General features: G+C 45.4%; 4 protein-coding genes across 10 annotated transcripts; 2 read left to right on the top strand and 2 right to left on the bottom strand.

The window, feature by feature from the left end:
- The first annotated feature begins 990 nt into the window (after positions 1 to 990).
- LOC120682183 (coatomer subunit epsilon-1) lies at positions 991 to 5,256 on the top strand. The gene is made up of 7 exons (XM_039963964.1): positions 991 to 1,324; positions 1,427 to 1,510; positions 2,320 to 2,471; positions 3,095 to 3,230; positions 3,333 to 3,488; positions 3,619 to 3,698; positions 4,866 to 5,256. Exons 1-7 carry the CDS (start codon positions 1,163 to 1,165, stop codon positions 4,957 to 4,959), a joined length of 864 nt encoding a protein of 287 aa, XP_039819898.1. The 5' UTR covers positions 991 to 1,162; the 3' UTR covers positions 4,960 to 5,256.
- An 850-nt stretch (positions 5,257 to 6,106) lies between these two features.
- Positions 6,107 to 6,907, bottom strand: LOC120683299 (36.4 kDa proline-rich protein-like). The gene has a single exon (XM_039965370.1). It carries the CDS (start codon positions 6,822 to 6,824, stop codon positions 6,381 to 6,383), a length of 444 nt encoding a protein of 147 aa, XP_039821304.1. The 5' UTR covers positions 6,825 to 6,907; the 3' UTR covers positions 6,107 to 6,380.
- Positions 6,908 to 12,329: 5,422 nt separating this feature from the next.
- LOC120682377 (cuticle collagen 1-like) lies at positions 12,330 to 14,936 on the top strand. Its single transcript, XM_039964246.1, has 3 exons — positions 12,330 to 12,919; positions 13,108 to 14,025; positions 14,625 to 14,936. Exons 1-3 carry the CDS (start codon positions 12,841 to 12,843, stop codon positions 14,654 to 14,656), a joined length of 1,029 nt encoding a protein of 342 aa, XP_039820180.1. The 5' UTR covers positions 12,330 to 12,840; the 3' UTR covers positions 14,657 to 14,936.
- Positions 14,937 to 15,105: 169 nt separating this feature from the next.
- Positions 15,106 to 20,124, bottom strand: LOC120682376 (ent-kaur-16-ene synthase, chloroplastic-like). 7 transcript variants are annotated; one of them, XM_039964244.1, is made up of 15 exons: positions 19,701 to 19,772; positions 19,372 to 19,604; positions 19,098 to 19,147; positions 18,732 to 19,017; positions 18,453 to 18,633; positions 17,911 to 18,128; positions 17,709 to 17,829; positions 17,540 to 17,637; positions 17,232 to 17,446; positions 17,045 to 17,157; positions 16,861 to 16,956; positions 16,568 to 16,783; positions 16,324 to 16,465; positions 16,004 to 16,249; positions 15,182 to 15,728 (listed from the first exon to the last, which is right to left on the bottom strand). In XM_039964244.1, the coding sequence occupies exons 2-15, from the start codon at positions 19,475 to 19,477 to the stop codon at positions 15,393 to 15,395; spliced, it is 2,424 nt and encodes an 807-aa protein (XP_039820178.1). In that variant the 5' UTR covers positions 19,478 to 19,604; positions 19,701 to 19,772; the 3' UTR covers positions 15,182 to 15,392. The 7 variants fall into 7 exon arrangements, with proteins under 7 accessions (XP_039820176.1, XP_039820178.1, XP_039820174.1 ...); XM_039964240.1 differs by lacking the exon at positions 19,701 to 19,772 and adding an exon at positions 19,840 to 20,124 and having other exon boundaries at positions 15,349 to 15,728; positions 16,568 to 16,786; XM_039964238.1 differs by having other exon boundaries at positions 15,349 to 15,728; positions 16,568 to 16,786; positions 19,372 to 19,527; positions 19,663 to 19,820.
- Positions 20,125 to 21,365: the final 1,241 nt, after the last annotated feature.

Here is a 21,365-nt window from a genome sequence, read left to right as displayed (position 1 = left end):
TTGAAGGTTTTTTACTGCTGGACTAGAGGATTAAACTGTGGTTTATTTGCAACTGAAGGGATGAAGTTAAGTATTCTCAGCTGTAAGAACTGAGAAGTGCAGTACTACACATAAACCTCGGGGACAGTTCATGTTGCCATGCATATTTAAGCTTAAAACCGCATACTGTTGCTCAAATTTCAGCTTGAAATTGAGCGGGCGAAAAGAAAGATGGTAATCGATCTCTATAAGAATTTCGACATGTTAGCTCAAACGCGCTAACATCAATCCCCAACCTCAAATTTGTTAATGCCGCTACTACATTATTACGGTACTAGCTAGGGCCGAGCACGACGAGCAGGCAGATTCTGGCAACACCCATGACACGTACCTTCGCGGGATCCGGATGGGGGTGACCCGGCCGGAGGCGTCGTGCGCCGCGAGCGCCAGCGCCCTCCGTGGGTGCTGCTCCGCCTGCTTCGGTGCCCATCAGTGGCGAATCTAGAATCTCAATTTAGAAGGAATTAATTTTCTCTTTCTCTTCTTCCTTCCTCACTTTTTTTTCTTCCTCCTCCTTTTTTTTTCTTTCTCCTCTTCATTTATGGTTGAAAATTCTATTGGATTCAGGGGGGTTGGGGGGGCTCTAGCCCCCCTGCCCCCACGTTGAATCCGCCCCTCGTGCCAGTGCCATTGCCAGGCCGCGCGCGCGCGGTGGCTTGATCTGAGGTGGGCGGCGACGGGTTCGACCGGAGAAACGGAGGAGCTGGAGCGGCGGTGCTGCTGCCAGTGGCGTCGAAATCGACGCTTCCTCTGATGAGTTGCCGGCCGCTCTCTTTATAGCGCCAGCGACATCCGACCGGTGACCGGTAACTCGCAAGGCATCGCGGTGGCGCGCCGCGGCCGAGCATGACGTCAGTGTCAGGCTTTGGGCCCGGCTGGAATACATGAGTCCGCTAACAGTCTGAGCCCACCGCAGCTGCTGCTCAAACCGAGACCCAACAACTATCTCAGGCCCAGCTGCCTCCGATTGAGGCCCAATTAGAGCCCATTTATAAATATAGCTCCATTCTCCTCCTCTCTCCCCCAGCAACTCGAATCACCAAACCGAGGAGACCAAACAGGCGGGGTTGAGCAACCTCCCGGATCTCCAGCCAGCCTCCTCCGCGTCGCCGCCGCCGCAGCGATGGCCACCCCGGACCTGCTCTTCAACCTGCGGAACCTCTTCTACCTGGGCGCCTACCAGGCGGCCATCAACAACAGCGACGTCCCGGGCCTCGACGCCGACGCCGCCGCCGAGCGCGACGCCATCGTCTTCCGCTCCTACATCGCCCTCGGCTCCTACCAGGTGCGGGCGGATCGATAGTGGCGTCCGGTTCTCACCCCTAGCTCGCCGCGGTTTGTCCCGGCTCTTGATCGCGCGTGCCTCCCTGTGCTTCGTTTCGTGCAGCTGGTGATCAGCGAGATCGACTCCTCCGCCGCGACGTCGCTGCAGGCCGTGAAGCTGCTCGCGCTGTACCTCACCGGGGACAAGGTTAGCGCGCTGGATCTGACCTATGTCGCCTCTGATCTGCTTCCTGATTGTGCGCTGCGGGTCTGGATCTGGGTCGTTGAGTTCGGGATCGTTGTGGTGCTAGGGTTAGATCTGTCACTGCTACACTGAGTAGAGTGATCTGGGGTTAGATCCTATGCATCATGTGCACTGCTATAGGCTAAGGACTGATGAGGTCGTTGATGATTGGTTGCTAGTGCCATTTTTCAATTGAATGCATTAGCTCATGTGCGCAATGGGTACTATGCTCCTCTGTTTGGATTGCGTTCTGAAGTGTGAAGTAGTTTCATTTCAATAATGTAACATGTGTACACTGCTCTCAGGAACTGCCCTCTCTTATCTCACCTTACTGTTAGGGCCGTCGGGTTACAATATAGCATAGAAAATATGATTCAGTTAAAACTAACTCAACACTATCAGCCATTCAAGTTTGTCGGTGTAAGACATGTGTTGGGTGCAAATTGTTCTGCAACCTGTGCTTGCATATGAGCTCTCAGGGGGGAAAGCATGTGAATGGGACATTTAGTTACAAATTTCAGACCTCTTTTTTTGGTATAATATTTGGGAAATTAAGACACATTCAGCTCGTATCTTGATAACAAAGTTTTAATTGATGATGCAATGCTATCAAAGAAAAATCTGGAAGCATTTCTTTGTGAAACCCACCTGTAATGTTTACTATATAATGTAGATTATAGATTAGATCATGTGATATTTCTTGAGGCAGTTGTTACCATAGAATACTTATTTTCTGCACTCTAAATGCCTTTTTTTCCTGTGCAATTCTGAAGGAAGGTGCAATCTCCAGTCTCAAGGAATGGTTGAGCGATTCAGCAATTGGGAGCAATCCTGTTCTTCGATTGATTGCTGGAATTATATTTATGCATGAGCAGGACTATAATGAGGCCCTCAAGCACACACACTCTGGAGGAACTCTGGATTTGTATGTTTACCTATTCCCTCCGTGCTTTGATGGTTTAGATTAGACTTTCAGTATTGAAACATTGATGAGACTTTCAAATTTTGATTGCCATAGGGAATGCTGTATAGGTTTATTTTCTGTTTGGTATAAAACTGAAAATCTTACTAATTGAAAAAGTAACTTAAAACACCACAATTTCTTTCACACTGTTCATTACGTCATTCGCTCTGTTCGCATCAGTCAGTCAGAAGTACTTCTCTCACAACAAATTAGCACCAGCCACCAACCAGCCAACAATATTTTTCTCCCACAACAAATCAGCACCAGCCACAGCCAGCTGAACAGAGCGATTGATGTCGTTGGAAGCTTTTCCTGTGCTTAATAGCTCGTGCTTATAACCTTTCATGCCCATATGTTCTTTATGGTTATCTTGTTGAAATTGCAATGGGTGACAGTTGGCCATTTAGATGTTCATTTTATCATTGATAGATTTTGTGATTGGAAGTTATATAGGATATTGCTTTAGTGATTTTGATTTTGACATTGCTGTTTTGTAAATTAACTGTGAAGCTTTGAACCTCATTTGTGTCTAGCATCTATCATGCTTAAAGCTGTTTGTTGATGGGACTCTCTTTTGGTTATAGGCATGCATTGAATGTGCAGATCTTCATTAAGATGCATCGTTCAGACTATGCTGAGAAGCAATTGAAGATCATGCAACAAATTGATGAAGACCATACACTGACACAACTTGCAAACGCATGGTTGGACATTGCTGTTGTAAGTAATTTCACAGCCCAATGTTATTAATACTGAAGTTTGATCCACATTGATCTTTTACCGGAAACAATATGATTAACATCATTTTAATCAATGGTGCAGGGTGGCTCTAAGATCCGTGAAGCTTACCTCATATTCCAAGACTTTGCTGAAAAGTACCCAATGACAGGGATGGTTCTGAATGGGAAAGCAGTTTGCTGTATGCACATGGGAAGCTTTGAGGAGGCTGAAACTCTATTGCTTGAAGCATTAAACAAGGTTTGCACTGATTGCCCACCTTTCCAGCAATGGATACTCCAAAACACGCGACACTTGTTTTTTATTTTCATTTTCTTTGGAAATGTATAATGGGGTAAATGATCTCTAACCCTCTTTTCTATTATTGTAGGATGCAAAAGATCCAGAAACTCTTGCCAATCTCATTGTATGTAATCTCCACCTTGGCAAACCATCATCACGGTTCCTCAGGTATGATTGTGTATGCCTTCTCTTGTGAATTTGAACTAATCCAGTAAATGCATAGTAAACTGATCTGATGGACTTAGAAACATATCAGCTGATTACTTCTTGGAATTATTTGCAAACAATTTTTCTTACATAGAAATGACTAGCTTGGCTTCCAGATAAACGAGATTGTAGAATTAATGTGTCAACTTTGTATTAAGCTTTGTGTTTAGAGGCTTAAACTTTCAAGTCAAGCAGATAAAGTGAGAATTCACTTAGGCATCAGAGGCTAGCATTCTGGTGCAATATTTTATTCTATTGTCACACAAAGAGCTGCAACCTGCAACCTGGGCTTTGGGCTTTGGCGTATTGCAACGTGCTGGGAGCAGAACCACAGGGATGTTGTCATGAGATATTTTTTTTCCATTCGATGAATTCCTCTGTTCTAGTCTTTTGCAGCACAGCTGTGGCAATAGGCCTCTGATCCTGATTTTGCATATCTGGGACTAACATCTTACAGCCACTTGTTCCTGATCTCATGTGTCCTGAGAATGTCTCCACAGCAACATGAAACTGACGTATGTTGGCTGTGTTTGCCAGTCCAACTTTTGGTTCACGCGCATTCAAGAAGAATGCTCCACTTGCTTTACATGCCACCAATGTAGTATGAAAAATAAGTGGTTGGCTATCATGCTAGGATCCTCTATTGCCTTTGAAGGGTGTTATAAATCACATAGGGTCACCATAAGCTTCATTAAAATTTTAATACGTTTAGTATTTATGCAATATTCAAGACGCAGAAGATTGATATGTTCAAGAGCTGAGGGCAAAATCAAGGCCATAGTTACTATGGGTGGTAGGGATGCAAGTTAGATAATTTTTGGGTCATTGGGTCGACCCAAAAAGTAGACAAAATGAACTAGAATGGCATTATGCGTAAATAATTTAGGAGGAGAAATGAACTAGAGTGGCATGCCATCGTAATTAATTAGCTGACCCAAAAAACACCATTATGTACCCACTTACATCCTTAATGGGTGGATTCATTTTTACCATTTCCTGGTGCACCATGGACATTACAAGTAGAATTTTCCTTGCTTGGTTTTGGTGTTTAGAAACCTGCTCAGTGGCAAGCACACTAGTGCCCAGACAAGTGTGGTTTGCTTCTAACTTTCCTATTACTTTTTGCAGCCAGCTGAAGCTATCGCATCCTGATCATGTGCTAGTGAAGAACTCAGCATCGTCGGAAGCAAACTTCGAGAGGGCCCTCCAAGCCGTTGCTTGAGCACGACAAACTGCATCCAGATTACAGAAAGCAGCACATTGATCCCGTTTCCCATTTGTTGTGTGTTAACGCAGTGGAGTGGTGGTTCTGTTTGTCTAATTTCCTCGGTGGTAATTAGTAAAGTTACTTGGCCAATCCTGTACCGGAACAACTGCTGTATAAACAGATATGTAGAATATGGATTTGTTACTTTTTGTCATCAACGTCAGCATTTTGCTATGTGGCCAGATGAACAATACTGCCAACCCCTGTTGTGGGCGAGGCTATAAGCAGCTTGCTCATGCGTCCTGGACCTCACGCTGATTGTCTTCTGTGCTGCCTGAATTCTGACGTTTTTCGTGGTGGTGGTCTGCTTATGCTTGTCGGACAAGCTTAGCCAGCCGTACGCTTGTTACTAGAGGAACACTGAAGCTGAGGGCAGACGATTGGCCTCTGCTTCTTATTGTGTCTTATTAACATATCGTTGATTTGGCCCTGCTGCTTGATCCTGCCGTTGATTGTTCTTGGCTTCTTGGAGCCAATGGATGGTTGTTACGCATTTATTTGCATTGCTAATGGATCTTGAATAATGTTGTGTGTAACATTTCATTTTGCACATAAAATGCGAACCATATTAATTTTCCTTTCAGGACAATTATTTGCATTTCTTTTATTAGGATTAGGAAAAGGGGCAAGCATTGCATCATAGGCTTAACCCAAAACTGCCTCGTGTTATGGGGCTGTTCGGCTGATTTAAAAGCCGGCTGATTTCGGCTGATTCAATAGTACCATGTGAAAAGAAATAAGACAAAACAAGCCGAAATAAGTCGGAAAAAGAGAAGCGAACAGGGCCTGATGTATAGCTGCAGTGCAGTTGCGCAATGTATAGCTGTAGCACCGTTGCTAGTGACAGCTTAGCTGATATTTTTATCCGCTGAGTAAAAGATGTTGCCTTTTTCTGTATAATAGAATCTCCATTCTTACTCTTTTCGTGGGCAAAAAGTCTCCCAGAACAAGACGAAAATGAACAGAGACTCCAATAATCAAGACTGGAATTGCTCAATGTCGCCCCAGAAATAAGCCACAATACTTCCATAGCGGGATGAATGAACATTTTTAACAAAACAGGGAGCGTTGCATTGTACATTACAGGAAAATAAATGACAACTTTGGCTCAGTACAAAAAATATTACTGTAACAAATTTTCGTGAACTTTACACCGTAAACTTCGTATATATATGACACACACGCTTTATTCATATATAAATCTTTTTAGTCACTACAAGCCCCAAGGCCACAACTCTCACACTGGTTCATGTTACAATATTGATACACAATTATAAAAACAAATTATATATGCATGTAAATGCTTGACTGGTTTATCATCAATCAAATACCATATAACCTTAACCCAGCATGCATGGAAGCTGAGTTGAGTTTGATTACGGGCACTGGAAGCTGGCGGGCACGTTCTTGTGGCACTCGTTGACGAGCACTTCGATGGCGATGGGGAGCACGAGGTTGATGCTGAGCGCCTTGGCCTTGATGGTGGTGCAGAGGCAGAGCGCGGCGTCGAGGTCGGCCACGCCTTGCAGCAGCGGGCAGCACTTCTCGCTGGCCTTGGCGCCGACCACGGCGTGCACCAGCCCGTTGAGCGCGTCCACGCACGCCAGCAGCTTGAGCGTGTTCAGGGGGCACTTGCCCTTCGGCGTGGACGGCGGCGCGGACGACGGCGGCGGCGGGCACGGCACGGGCGTCGGGGGCGGGGGCGGCGGCGGCTTAGGCGCCGGGCAGGACGGGCAGGCCACGGCCGGCGCGAGCTGCGCGACCAGCAGCGTGGCCGCGAAGAGCAGGAGCGCCACAATGCGGTGGTGGTTCTTCGCCATGGCGCGCGCGGGGACCTAGCTAAGCTACAGGCTACAACCGAACCGAGCTCAGCTTGAGTGGTGCAAGTGAAGCAGGGCGAGCTGTGGGGAGCGCTTATATAGGCGTACGTGAGGCTGCGATCGAAGCGGCAATGGCAATGGCCGAGCTGGTGCCATGCCTCACTGTCTCGTCTCGGCAGCCATGGTTGTGGCTGGCGTCGGTCGTTGTTGCTTCGACGCCCAAGTCAGGGCGAGTTGTCCTCTCGTTCTTTGAAATCGCGCGCGCATGTGAGAGTTGAGAGGACGCGGGGTCCGCCCCATGTCGCGGTTGAATCGACAGCAGCCTACTGAGTCTGAGTGAGGCGCACAGCCGGGTTTTGACTGTGGCCCGTCCCGGCCGTACACTCGCGCGGTTGTTTTGTTGTACGAGACTACGAGTAGACTTGTAGTTTCGATCGATTTTCTGCGTTTTCCTTGACGCGTTAACTTGGCAGCAAGCGCGTTGGTGCACGCATACGGCCGGCTGGGTGAAAGAAAGAAAAGAGAAACCTTACCTCACTTTTAGCAGCTAGCTAGCAGCGGCATACTACGCATACACAGAGAGAACGAACAGTTACAATAATCTCACATTCTCAAGTCTCAAGTGAAAAAAAAAACGCAAATGTCTTGCAGCACCATGTTCTTTGTTCTTTCCAACACGCAGGCACCAAGTGTATGCTTGTGATCTGTTTGCATGGTAGCATATGGGCCCTACTCCGTCATTATATTGGCAGTTCGGCACTATCTTCAGATATTTTTCAGAGGACTATATTGCATTCGTTTCAACCATGAACCATATATGCATCGTATTTTTCTCTCTTCAAGAAGGAATAAACGAGAGAGACATTGTCATTCCTTTAAATTTTGATAGAAATACTTAAAGAGAAATCCCTAAAGCTTAATTAGGTGCGGCACCCAGGGTTTGAACCCTGGGTGGGAGCACCCCGACCAGTGGGTTTTGCCACTGCACCGTGAGCCCCTTCGCGCCATTCCCTTAATTTGATAGTGTTACTATCAAATTTTTGAGCGTGGAAGACATATCCTAAAAATTTCTGCTGAATCCAGAACACACATATAAAATAAAATAACTTAGATTGTGATATAACAAGCACCGCAGGTGCATTGCATGGATAAGCCTACACTCGGATCTTTGAAAGATTCTACATGGGAACTTATTGCAGAAAACTAAAGTAGCAACTCCAATTAAGGTCATGCGCCGTGCAAGTTAACGCCATGAAAAAGAAATTCCCTCCATACCGATGAAGTCAGCGCCATGCCGTAGAACGATAAGCTCGATAAAAAAGATAAGAAGCAACAAAAGCCTCAGCGCTCTTCGCAGCACTATATAAGGAGTACATGCTTCATAAAACGAAGGCATCAGAAGGAGAAGCCAGAGCCTCCAAGAATGAAGTTCCTGCGAGAGTTCCTAAAACCCATAAAATTCCTAGTACCATCCCTGTAAGATAGCCACCAAGTCCATTGTAAAATACCTATTGTAAGGTAATCTTTTCCTTTGTTTGAAGAGTTGGGGGTTTCCGAAAGAGAAAACCATATATATGCTTGTTTGTTTAATAAAGTAGTTCTCCTTTAATTTCTCTGTATCTGCTGGTCTGGTTGTGTGCTTTAAGTCTCTGTGCTAAGAATCCTATAGGAGAAACCTTTATGGTAGTTATTGTTTGAAACCGTATGTGATAGTTGAGAGAATATTGTAGCCGTAGAGAAGTGTTCCCTTTATGTGGAACTACATGAGGAGACGACAAAATTTTAGGCCGCAGTCACGACCATAGATATCTCGAGTAAGGAGGTTGCTTATTAAAAATAGACTTTCGATAAATATGGTGAGTACCGAGTACTCCCTCCATACTTGAAAAGAATGTCGTTTTGGACAGCGACACGGTCTCCAAAGCTTAACTTTGACTTCTTATTTTTATAAAAATAATTATCACAAAGTGATATATTTATATTTTTATAAAAGTATTTTTCAAGACAAATCTATTCATATGTTTTTTGTATTTTGAAACCCAACAACTTAAAAGTTATTCATGATTTATGTTCTCAGTGTTTGACCCAAACCTTGTCCAAAGCGACATTCTTTTTTGGTATGGAGGAGTAGGATATTACATCAACAAAACACACCTGATGTAGTGTTGGTCTCACAACCTAGAACGATCCTGCAAATATAAAACTAATCAGCTCTTGAGCATATAAAACAAAATCTTCAATAATCCCAAAAGGACAAAAAAATAATTTTACGTATAAAAAAAATCAAACCACATATTTTATAAGACTACATATTTTAATCTGAATATTCTTAAGCGTATATAAGCCAAACATTTCGATCTCTGATCAGCTAAGCTAGGCCTACCAGCGCTTGCTTGCTTCCGACACCGGCCGTGTTCCGAGGGGTAGCAACCTACTAGTACAAGAGATCCACCAGTGGTGAGTGGATCACATCCACCGGGCCACATTTCTTGGACTTTGTTCAGCTACAAGTGGATCGAACAAATCCATGGACGGATACCTCCTCCTATCATCCGTACGAGCAGGGCACAGTACTAATAAGCTACTAATAAGCGAAGGATTTTCCAATAAGAACACAGTGCAGGATTGACAGGGAGGCGACGGCGTCCCCCGTCCAAATGATCCAAGCCGGGCGACATCAAGCATTGGCTGCGCTGCCCGTTGGAAGGGCGTGGGCAGCGCGGCTTGGCGCCTTCCCTTGCCGACCTCCATGTCCCCGTCATCCAGCCATGCATACGCATCTCTCCGTCTCTTCATTCGTCAGTGCTGGTTCCATTCACTTGCTGGATCGACGGACCTGTCTGAAATAAACTCGATCTGAACACAGTGCGTGCATGTACGATACTGAATAGCTATACACATGTATGGACCGAATACGTGGCTGCCTCTTTGTTGCTCTCTGGATGCCAACTCACCGTTCCTGTTTGTGCGCATTGGCGAGAGAACTCTGTCGTTTTTCTTTTGCGAGGAGGGAGAACTTTGTCGTGGCCCCAGCCCCCTTGTGTACAAGGCAAACAGATCACGATAGATCTTCCTGTCCTCCGGCCGTCGTGCGATTGTTTAGGGTGGGTTTAGTTGGTGAAAAAGTTTGGGTTTTGGTATTGTAGCACATTTCGTTGTTATTTGATAAATAATATTCAATTATGAACTAATTAGGTTTAAAAGATTCATCTCGTGCTAATCAGTTAGATTGTGTAATTAGTTATTTTTTCACTGCATTTAATGTTCTATGCATGTGTTCAAAGATTCGATGTGACGAGTACTGTGCAAATTTTTTGAGAAATTAATCAGGGTTGCTTTCTTTTCTACCCCTGTAGTAGAAAGATTATATTTTGGCAGGTTGGATAAATTTCATTGAAAAGAATCTAATAAACACGTGTATGCTATACATATATACTGGCTTGCCCGCAACATATCTGCTGCCAAGATAATTTACTCCAGTTGTACACCACCTGTCACTTGTATTTTGGCTGTAGTCATTCACATGTGAACGGTGAATATTCAAGATCGGAATTTTTTCAATAATCTAAAAAACCTGTCACCTGTGTGATGGGAGAAGGCATACATGCAGGGCCTCCCTCGATGTTTCGTTGGCGGAGCGCACATTACAACAGGATATCCCAATAAAATACGGAAACGATTGGGATACAAGCCAAACTATTTCCGTCCCGTTTTCGAATTTGACAACCCATATTTCGTACCAATTTTATATTTGTTCGAAAATATAAAAACAAGCGGGTAAAATATAAATCATGGTGGAATAGAATGGGATTTTTCTGGACCGTTTTCATCCCTACTCTGATTCCCCTATATCTTTTGTAGTGGAGGGTATTGTCGCAGGCTGTGTTGTTTAGCTCTTGTTTAGTTCCCTTCAAAATTCCAAAACTTTACAAGATTCCCCATCACATCGAATCTTTAACGCATGCATGAAGTATTAAATGTAGCTAAATAAAATAACTAATTATACAGTTTGTCTGTAATTTGCGAGATGAATTTTTTGAACCTAATTAATCCATAACGGAACAATAATTATCAAATACAAACGAAAATACTACAGCGTTTTACAGGTTCACCTTTTTTGCAACTAAACAAGGCCTTAATTTGCGATAGGGCCTCATGATCGATCCCCGGCGGCCCGGCCTGCCTGCCCTGGGAACGAGGGAACTCCGGGACAACGCGCGCGTCGCCGTCCCGGCTCTCGACGAGGACGTGGCGGCGGTGTGTATTCCTGACCCGACATATCAGCGGCGGCGGCGGGCAGGGCGTGCATCGATCGGTGGCCGTGCATGCATGCGCCACCGCTAGCTGGATTTGTCAACGCGATTTGTCGTCGCCGTCGAACGCTGAACGCGCGCCGATGACGACGAGCGAGGGTGCCCACGGACCAGGGGCATCTACAGGAGCCACCGCGTCCGCCCTACACTACAGGCGGCGACGGCCGACGCCGACCGCGGCTGCACCTGCACTGCACGCCACCAAACCGGCAAGCAGAGATGCGTCGTCCGAGGAGCGGGAGGAACGAGACCGACACACATGCTAGTATGCTACTTAGCCTTTTTTTTAAAAAAAAAAACTTTGAGGATGCTACTAACCCTACTATGCTATTGCGGTGCAGGCCCAGCAGCGTTCCGCGCGTTTTTCCCCGTCGGGCCGAGTGAACCGAGGAAAGCGCGATCTCCTCTGCCCCCGATTTGCTTGGCCTGTGTCCCGGCCCGAACCCGAATGGATACACCATCATGTCGTTTTCCTCTTCCTCTCATCTCTCTCTCTCTCTCTCTCTCTCTCTCTCTCTCTCTCTCTCTCTCTCTCTCTCTAAGAAAACGGAATTCCTAACCATCACTCGAGTGTTTTTTTTCTCGGTCGTCAATCATTTTTTATTCTGTCCATTAGTTGTTTTTTTTTCTGGTTGCATTTACTTGTTTCTGTTTTCACTTGAATGCAGCCCGGCCCATCTTCTAAGATTATTTATTAGTTCTGTCTTCTCTCCATTTCATTTTTGCTCAACGGAATTACTAACAAAAAAAAGAATAGTTTTTTTTTCTTTTTAGGGTTCCTCAGCTCAGAATCAGATACACCCCTCTCCCACGGCCCGTCCAGGAAAAGTCAAATTAAAAAAAGGACATACATGGACTTCTCTCTCAGGTTTCCGGTCAACCTCGGCTCATCAGCAGACGAAGACAAAAGCACCGCGCGTATCTGATCCGGTAGAAGCCAATTAGTAACAAGTAGTAATAGCACACTACGTCGCGGCATCACCATGGCACGTCGCTGTCACCAACTTCCACCGGGCCTTTTCTGATGCTGCGCTCGTCCACTGCAGCTTCTCAACGAGACCAGGAGGCAGCTCCGGAGTACTACTACAGTACTACTCTACTAGTGACAAGTCACACTCCACAGCATGCAGTACGAGGCGAGCATCCCCTTCCTTGAGCGCAAAGCAAACCGCCGGAAAATGCAGACACGCCGCACGTCCCCCCCGTCCGGCGACCTCGAGCGACGTACTAGCATTTTTCCCTAGCGGCAAGCAAGCATAGATACCAAGACTAAACAACAAGAAAGGCGGCGGCCGGCCGTCCATGGCCGGCCACTGCAACAACTAACCCCCACCCCGGCGCACCACGCTGGCTGCTGGAGTCGACGCCGGCGCGGTCGATGGACAAGGGAAAAAAGGTACCGATGCCGAGAGATTTCTTCGGTTTTTTCTTGGGAAATAAAGCGAAAGCGGGGACGGAGCCGGCTAGCGCATACGGGATCATCTCGTCCACCACCGCCACCGCGGCCGATCCTCCCCTTTTCCCCTCTTTCCCCCGCTGCGCCGCTTTGCATTGGAGATCCATGGCCGATCCACACTGCCACTGCTGCTGCTACCCCCTTCAGTTCAGCCTCGCGAAAGCCAAGGATATAAACAGGCCCTGCTGGCTGCACCGGTGGCGACTGATCAATCACTGATCAGTAAGAAGGCAGCAAGAAGGCAGCCATGGCGCGCGAGGGCAGAGTGATCAGTCTCGGGTTGGTACTGCCGGCGTTGCTGCTCCTGCTCTGCTCCACTCGGTGTGGTAAGTGCGCATCACTCAAACTCACTCACTCACTCTCTCACTATGTAACTCACATGCATGATCAGTGATCATAAATGCATGATCAGTGATCATAAGGCCAGAGGCCAGTGGTCAATGTGATTCTGCTCAATCATCGTAATGCTGATTAAGCAACAAGAGCCGTGTTTGTTCATGCATGGATGGAGCAGAAGCGAGAGCCATCAGCAGGCGGCTGCAGGGCAGGAGCAGCAACTCGCTGCTGAGCGCGCTCTTCAAGCTCAATTTCATCCGGACGGTGGAGCCAGCGCGCCTACGCCCGCCTCCGACCGCCGCCGCCGACGCCGAGAGCCTCGCCGCCGGCGACACCAACGCGCCGTTCTGCGTCAACCCGCCGGACGCGCCGCCGTCGTCGACATCGGCGCCTCCCTTCGTCTCGACGCCGTTCACCCCGTCCTTGCCGGACCAACCCCCGCCGCTGCCGCCGATCACCCCTGTGCCGCCGTCCTTCGAGCCCAGCCCGCCGAACAGCGGCGCACCAGGCGGAGGCGAGAGTGGAGGTCAAGGCCAGGGCGGAGGTCAAGGCCAGGGTGGCCAGAGTGGAGGTCAAGGCCAGGGCGGCCAGGGGGGTCAAGGTCAGGAAGGCCCACCGGCTTCCACGGCGCCGAGCACGCCGCCGCAGATCGGCCCGGGCGCGCCGTTCGGGTCGGCGCCGCCGAGCCCCATCGTCGTGGTGCCGAGCCCGCCGGAATTCGGCCCCGGTCCCGGCTCAGGCTCCGGCGGTGGCTCGGGTGGTGGTGGTGGTGGCGGCGGTGGCGGCGGCGGCCCATTCCAGCCGCCGATAATCTACCCGCCTCCGCTGGCCCCGCCGCTGCCGCCGGGGGCCGGGCAGACGCTGTGGTGCGTGGCGAAGCCGACGGTGCCGGACCCGATCATCCAGGAGGCCATGGACTACGCCTGCGGCTCCGGCGCCGAGTGCGACTCCATCCAGCCCAGCGGCGCGTGCTACCACCCCAACACCGTGCTCGCGCACGCATCCTTCGCCTTCAACAGCTACTGGCAACAGACCAAGGGCACGTGGGGCACCTGCGATTTCGGCGGCACCGCTACCATTGTCACCAGAGACCCAAGTAAGCACCAGCAACTCAGTTCCAATGTGTGTTCCAACTGCCAAGTGCATGCCATGGTAAATTTGTCCACTTTTGACTTTCGCTGATGTGTGTGTTCCATGGCACCAATGTTAAAGTTCCAATGTGTGTTCCAACTGCCAAGTGCAGAATTGGCAGTGATCAGCAAAGACTCAAGGGTGTTGTCCAGCCTTTGCTGACCACTGCCAATTCTGCCCAATGGTGTTATTATGGGATGATCTATTTGCAGTAAACAAGAAACATGCACACTTAACTTTTGATAAACTAGAGTGCTTAGTGTGACTAGGACTAGTGAAGTGCTCTGAGCCTGACTGAACTTAGATTCTTACCACACAAATGATAATGTATTTTAAGAAAAATAATAATCAAAGTTTAATAGTTTAGTAGACTTGAGACTTTTCCAAATCTTAATACGCCTTACATAAAGAAAACGAGAGAGTATCTAGAACATAGGAATTTGGGGAATCATGTTGTTTTCTTTGAAATTTCTTTATACTCTTGCTGTATAGGTGCGACTTCAGCACTAGACATTTTCCTCCTAGTCCTTTTAGATGGATTCTAACCATATTATCTGTCTGCAGGCTATGAGAAGTGCAAATTCGACCTTCTATAAGGGCACACAAACAGCAGGAGAACAGACTGCAGATGTGCATTTTTTTCACCATGTTCATTGGGGGTTATTGTTCCTTTAGCTTCTAGGGCACACCAGTTGCAGATTTTGTAACTAGCTCCTCTTCACTAGTCTTATTTTGAATTTTGTAAGACTAATACTGTGCAAAGCTGAAAGGTGATTCCTTGACATGTTTGTTGCACAAGCTCTTAGACATGCTACTCCTTGCCCTCTTCACTTTCAACTTTCTTTGCTAATTGTTTAAGTCAATATGCTTAACTTAGTGCTCACGCCAACTCGGAGCATCTCTGTTGTCTGAATGTCACTAAACAAGTCGAGAAAGAGATCAAAGCATCTGTAGCTGAAAGTGTGACACAAGATAATCCTCATCACAATGGGATATTGGGATAACAACCCAATAACACATTACAACTGATGGTAAGGGAAAGGAGTAAGACCACGAATAGGGTATTGGAATTGGTCAGAAACTCAAAGAATACTGCAAGTTCTTGACAAATTTTGCGTAAGAGGGCAACGAAATTTCACTAGCAGAGAGTTACAGTTCTTCCTATGACCATGATCCATGTACAACACAATTTTTTTTTTGGAAAAGGGTCATGTACAACACCTACATTGTTCATCACTACATCAGCCAAATTAAACTGTATGATACTAGCTGTTTGGCCTGCTGCTGCCTCTGATTGTGATTGATATGAACATGACAGACTACAGGAGATCCTCATTTTTCTGATGAAATGAACAAGGATGCATCACTCATTTGGATTTTGAGTGGCTCGTTGATGACTGCGTTCACTGCACCGACCATTTCCTTTGGAGAGCTGAATCCATCGGTCTGAAAGTAGAACAAGTGAAGAATCTTGCACATCTTCCAGAAGAGCTCCTTGCATGGCCTAGGGACAACACTTTCTTTCCTGAGAACCAATCTTAGCAAGTCCCTCCTAGACTTGTCTATGGACTTTTGTATCACCTTCTTAGCTGCTTCTGTGGACATAGAATTGCCACTGTGAAGAACAAGTAGCGAAATGCTATTCAGCTTCCCCTGGCTGCCTTCTCTCTGCATGGATCAATGGTTTGTAAAGATCATGCAATTACAAACTTATCATGAATATAAATCGTGGTTGTAAAAGAGTCTTGTCAAACATATTAGCTATAACAAATTGTAGGCATTAAAAAGGACTCTATGTTCAAGGATATGTGAATTATTAGAGCATAAATCTATTATTATTGTTATTGTTGTTGGAAAATTTCAAGCAGATATGCTAATCGAGCAGACAGATATGTGTGCTACTTGCAAGGAGTGATTCTTATATGTCAAGGGGGCCTGAATACCTCAAAGCCTTTGCTGTCATTAAGGAGCCGGCCACAAGTGCTCATTAGCCTAAATAATTTTTCATACTCTTGATCTTTGACAGCATGCTCTAAGAGCTCTTCCCCGACAAAATACAATGCTGGGAGTACAATGGGGCCCAGTGCAAATGAGACAACAGCATTTGTCATGTATTCTTCAACTGTTGGTACATGTTGGCTTCTCTGCCATTCTGCTTCCATCATCATAGACCTCAACAGATCTAGCCACTGTATATGAGTTTCAAGTCGTCAGTACTGAACTGAACGCAATGCAAGCTCATTGGGACACACATCAGACTTACAATTTCTGCTAGGTGTTTTGTAACATCACGGCCTTGTGCTGCAGAAGCCTTTGCTCCAAGCTGGTTCGTTGTTGCATAAATAGCAGAAAATACTGTTCTTACTTGCTCTGAGTAGTACTTATCTGCATGGTGCTCATGCCATCTATGAAAACCATTAGCCAAACATGGGAGATCAATTAGTCATGCATAAGAGATCAGCATTATTTCAAAGATTAGACAAAGGCATCAAGTTGAAGGACAGTACTTCTCAACTAATTCTATCAGGTTTTCTAGTTCCTCTTTTGATCCCCCAACATCAAAGAAGTCATCAACCACTGTTGTGAGCACACCATTTTTGGCCCATGAAATGCGAGCATCAGACAATTCAGAAGGGAATATGGTAGCAGCAGCAGACAGATAGCAATATGTTAATTTCTGCCGAGCAAATTGTAGTTGGTCCAGCTTGTTCTCCTTCACCCAACTGCTGCAACAAAGTTAAGAAATTTACCAAAGTGATTAAAAGGTTAAAAAGACAAGGGAACATCACATTAAGATTACCTATCAAGATGCTGAAGTTCATCCTGGTAAACAGATTGAGAGAAACTGAAATCTTTGACAGCCAAAGCTAGGAATTCTTGATTAACATGAAAAGACCTGGTACAAAAACATGTATAACATTGATACCAATAATCTAAACTGATCATATTTGATGGGATGTTCTTCTGCAAAACTAGAATCTTACGAGCATTTTGTCGTTAGCATCAGAGAACCCCAAGCATCAAAATATTCAATGTTTCTCTTGTGTTCTAAACGCTCCAGTGTCGCATGGAAGGGAAACTTAAGAGCATACTCAATCTGAATCACAAAACATAAAATTAAACATAAATCGAATCTCCCAGGTCAAATGACTTTTAAATTTTATGCAGCACCTCTCCAAAAATCGGAGTTTTTTGCAGCGTACTGGAGCACAACTTATCCTTCAATAAGTTGCCAGTCCATAATCCCACACAATCTAAGCTTGAATCATTTCCTGATAAGCTGACTTTTGAAGCCTTGTACAATTCCAGTAGGGATTTTGTATCATTTAAATATCCTTGAAGTGAATCAGAGAAAGTGGAGGCTTCAGCAACATGAGACAGCTCATCTGCTCCAGATGTAAATTACTGCATTAGTTAGGTAAAAATCAAAAATAAAAATAATGCAGTAGGGAATTCCAGATATGTGAGTTGTGTAGTACCTGAGGAAACATCATAACCATTCATCCTTAAAAGGCGAAATGCCATCGCGCATGTCGCTATGTCCATCATGATTTCCTCGTCTTTCTGTAACCAGTGACTGCAAGCTGGATATAGTCAAGTATACAAGTTACTAAAACAAGACATAAAACTTTCAAACAAGATCATTACCTGAATGCCATGTCCAGGATGTTTTTTATTTCATTGACAAAGTGCTGGGAAATTCCCATTCTTTCAAGTGCATCCACCATTAAGAGCTGGCAATGTAGTTTTGAAGGATACACTGCTGGCACTGCAAAATTCTAATGCCATTAGGTATTGACCAACAGTCTAAGTGCTAGCAAGATTTTGACGAGGAAAAGTATCGACCCACCTGCACTACCAAATTCACTGACAAGTGAATTTAGGTATTGATGGGCTTGATCATTGTATTTGCGGATTAATACACCTGCAGTTGTGGAAGGGCAGCAGAACAATGATCCATTTTCCCTCTGGAACTTCATAACTTCATCCCAGTCCATCATGTTTCCTAACCCCTCTGCGATATAAGCCATATATGCTTTTCTTCCACAAGAACCGTACACGGCCTGTCTAAATTAAATCAACTATCAGGACTTTCAGTACTTTATTCACAGGTACCAGTCAAATTCTGATCTAACAAAAAAAGAGAACAAGAACAACATCATGAGCCCTCCTTTCCAGCAAAATCATGGTTATCTGACATTCTTAAAACATAAAACTACTAATGCAAAATCTTGTTCTTCAAAAACAAGTAAAATAAACTAAGTCAAGACTAAAGTTCTGTTCATATGGTAAATTTATCAATACAAACTTAAGAAAACAAGTTGCCCATGATTTGCAAACACAAAGCAGGTATAACACCATTTTTCAGGAGAGCATAATTCATGGTCAAACCTTTTCAATTCCATCTCACGGAGGTGAAGAATCCCATGGACATCAGTTTGCCTTAAAGGAAATTCTAAACCCATATCGATGGCGAGGCTAAGCATAGTTGCAAAAGTGATGTTGAAACCTATAGGAGCAGTGGTCTGCTTATCCATAGCGACAGAAAAATTTCTTCCAATGAAATGCAGTCCTGCTCAGGACACAAACGAAAAAAAAAAAGGTGACCTGCCAGCATCACTTTTACTGAACCAAGAAGACCTTCAAGTCTTGAGTAACCTTAATTTATACCTCTCCAGATGTTCTCCCTGCCAACATTCCATCTCTTTAATGCAAGGACGCATGCCAAAGTGGATAAAAGAACATCCTTGTTGACTGATGAGTCAAATGGGTTGACACCCCAAGATCCATCATCCTGTTGGTTCTGCAATATCCACTCAACACATTGTGGGAAGCATGGAGACTGATGAGAACCCCGCAAGGGCACCATAGAAACCCATGCCGTGTCATATGAAGAAGGTGGCAATTCGGGTCTCAGGAGCTGATTCCTTATTCTAGTCTCCAGTTCCATCCTACGCTGCATCGTACTTTTATGTTAATTTAACTGAAGTCCATGGCAAGTTGCACAGATATAATAATGGGCAATGAGGCTCATACCACGTTTTGCACCCTTGTATTTTCTGCTATCAACCTCTTGCCAGCATATGCTGTTCGAAGAAAAAAAATGAGGCAGTTGGGACAAGCCATGGAAAAATTACTCAAAGGCATAATACAAAGTACTACAAAGTTACGACAAATCACACATTTTCAATACTGATATTACGCATTGGCATCCTCATTTCACCACTGAACAGAACACATGGTAGGGTGCCATTTGCATTGTGCTTATTCAGTGACAGCGAACGGAACGAAGAAGACGACGTGTACGCACCTCCAGCGGCACAAGGACGAGAGTCACAAGACGCTCGGCTCGATCGCAGCGGAATCACCCCGCGCGGTGAGCAGCTGGCTGGGGCGGCGGCCGTAACGCGGGGCATTGTGGCGCGGTGAAACCTCACCAGAGAAATCTTGCACACTGAAGAAGGGCCTGATGAACGGATTGCATTAGTAGGGCGCCAGACAGCGAGCAAATCCTAAAGGTTTCAACTTGATCTCTCGCATCTCCTGAAGAAAAAGAATCAAGAAAAGGCAGGGGTTAGCCACGGGCAAACGAGGAAATCACCTGTCGAGGAGACAAGGCTCCGGCGGCAGGCGCCGAACCCGTAGTGAGACCGTCGAAAGGAAGGTAGGAGTGCGGGCGCGAGAGGAGGAAGGCGGGGGGAGAAATCGAATCGGAGGAAGAAAGAGGAAAGCAGAAAGAGGAAAGCGAGGCAGAGGCGGCGTTGGAGGAGGAGGACACCTGTCACGTTCGCCCTGCTCGCCCCCACACCAAAGCGCTCCCACTGCCACTTTTTTTCTGGACCGATCGAGAAGGAAGAGGAAGAAGCACTATTTTAGGGATCATCGGAGCATGCTGTCCGTGCCCACTCCCACCAGGTGCAGGAATTTCTTGTCGCAGAGGAACAGACGTCACGCCGGCGAGCACCGGCGATAGGACGGGAGGGGGAGCAGTTGACGGTGCCAGTTGGGAGATCCTCCCAAGCCTGGTTTTGTCCACGTCCAGCACACACAGCCGTGATTGGTGAAGTGAAGTGAAGGTGCTGGACTGTGCGGGGATGCTAGTCGGGAGATCCGTCCGGGCGCGTACTTGTCCGCTCGCAAGATAAAGACAGCAGCGCGCCGGCGGCTGGTGCGCCCTCGAGATGAGGTGCCGTCCTCTCCTCTCTGGCCGTTTCAGGTGTTTGGTTTGGGGTGAAAAAATTTTGGTGATTTTTTTAGTTTTGATCACTAATTAGAGGTATTAAATAAAGTCTAACTACAAAATCACCTTCGCAATCATAATACTGTAGCAGTTACTATATCTAATAAGATCTTTGATCGTACAATTGGAGGATGATTAGAATATAGTACTGTAGCATTACTGTATCTAATCATGGTCACATTAGACTCATTAAATTCGACTCGCAAATTTGCACCTATCTGTGATTTTTTTTTCAAATAGACTTCATTTAATATGTCGTGCATACAAAATTCCTTCGCGAAAAAATCGCGAAGTTAACCAAACACGGTCCTGCTGTCAAAGTTCTGCAATGCGAGCATTGTGTTTCCATGAAACATCTGGGTGAACGTGACAATAAACAGTCCTGCGTTATTTTTTTTGTTCAACCGGTGTCATTTGGTAAGAATGTAAGATGACGTGCACATATGACAATGCATTGCAACACTAGCAGTGCACCACCATTCTCATATTATCTTACTATTAGTAATTGGACGCTTCTTTTGAAACCTCGCGTGAAGCAATCTAGGATTCTACGTGGATACTTAAAAAAATAGAGAAATTCTCATGAAAATCAGAAACAATCAACCATCAATTTGAAAACTCTAATTATAATAGCCATTGGATTTATTATCTTTCCTAATAAATTACTCACCTTAGCTATTATAGCAAAAACAAAAGTGACCCCAAATCTCCGTGTAAATTACCCACCTATATCATTATAAAAATAATGCAAATAATTCCCTAAATTTTCATATAAATTATCCAACTATATCATTATAAAAATTAAAATAATCACCTAAATCTAAATCTAAAGTATATAATTATAAAAAATATTAAAATGCATCAATATAAATTCTAAATTACTTTTTCTATCATTATTAATATATTATTTATATTATTGTTTGTATAATTAAAATACCATCAATGATTTGTGTCGCTATGTATTTATGAATGATGAAAAATATAAGAATACCAATTCACAAACAAATAGTTCAATAAAATATATATCAAAGACACGTGGAGAGTGTGATGCAAAATAAAAATAT

The sequence above is a fragment of the Panicum virgatum genome, chromosome 7N, assembly GCF_016808335.1.
Source record: "Panicum virgatum strain AP13 chromosome 7N, P.virgatum_v5, whole genome shotgun sequence".
NCBI classification, from domain to species: Eukaryota; Viridiplantae; Streptophyta; class Magnoliopsida; order Poales; family Poaceae; genus Panicum; species Panicum virgatum.
This window is presented reverse-complemented; position numbering and strand designations above follow the sequence as displayed.

Bases quoted from the DNA above. Each gene is read 5' to 3' on its own strand.
- LOC120683299 (XM_039965370.1), bottom strand. From the start codon at position 6,824: ATGGCGAAGAACCACCACCGCATTGTGGCGCTCCTGCTCTTCGCGGCC.
- LOC120682377 (XM_039964246.1), top strand. From the start codon at position 12,841: ATGGCGCGCGAGGGCAGAGTGATCAGTCTCGGGTTGGTACTGCCGGCG. The intron at 12,920-13,107 runs GTAAGTGCGCAT...TGGATGGAGCAG, and splicing joins GCTCTGCTCCACTCGGTGTG to AAGCGAGAGCCATCAGCAGG. The intron at 14,026-14,624 runs GTAAGCACCAGC...ATCTGTCTGCAG, and splicing joins CATTGTCACCAGAGACCCAA to GCTATGAGAAGTGCAAATTC.
- LOC120682376 (XM_039964240.1), bottom strand. From the start codon at position 19,477: ATGCCCCGCGTTACGGCCGCCGCCCCAGCCAGCTGCTCACCGCGCGGG. The intron at 19,018-19,097 runs GTATGAGCCTCA...AGTACGATGCAG, and splicing joins ATACAAGGGTGCAAAACGTG to CGTAGGATGGAACTGGAGAC. The intron at 18,634-18,731 runs GTATAAATTAAG...TGTCCTGAGCAG, and splicing joins CAGGGAGAACATCTGGAGAG to GACTGCATTTCATTGGAAGA.
- LOC120682183 (XM_039963964.1), top strand. From the start codon at position 1,163: ATGGCCACCCCGGACCTGCTCTTCAACCTGCGGAACCTCTTCTACCTG. The intron at 2,472-3,094 runs GTATGTTTACCT...TTTTGGTTATAG, and splicing joins TCTGGAGGAACTCTGGATTT to GCATGCATTGAATGTGCAGA. The intron at 3,231-3,332 runs GTAAGTAATTTC...TCAATGGTGCAG, and splicing joins CATGGTTGGACATTGCTGTT to GGTGGCTCTAAGATCCGTGA.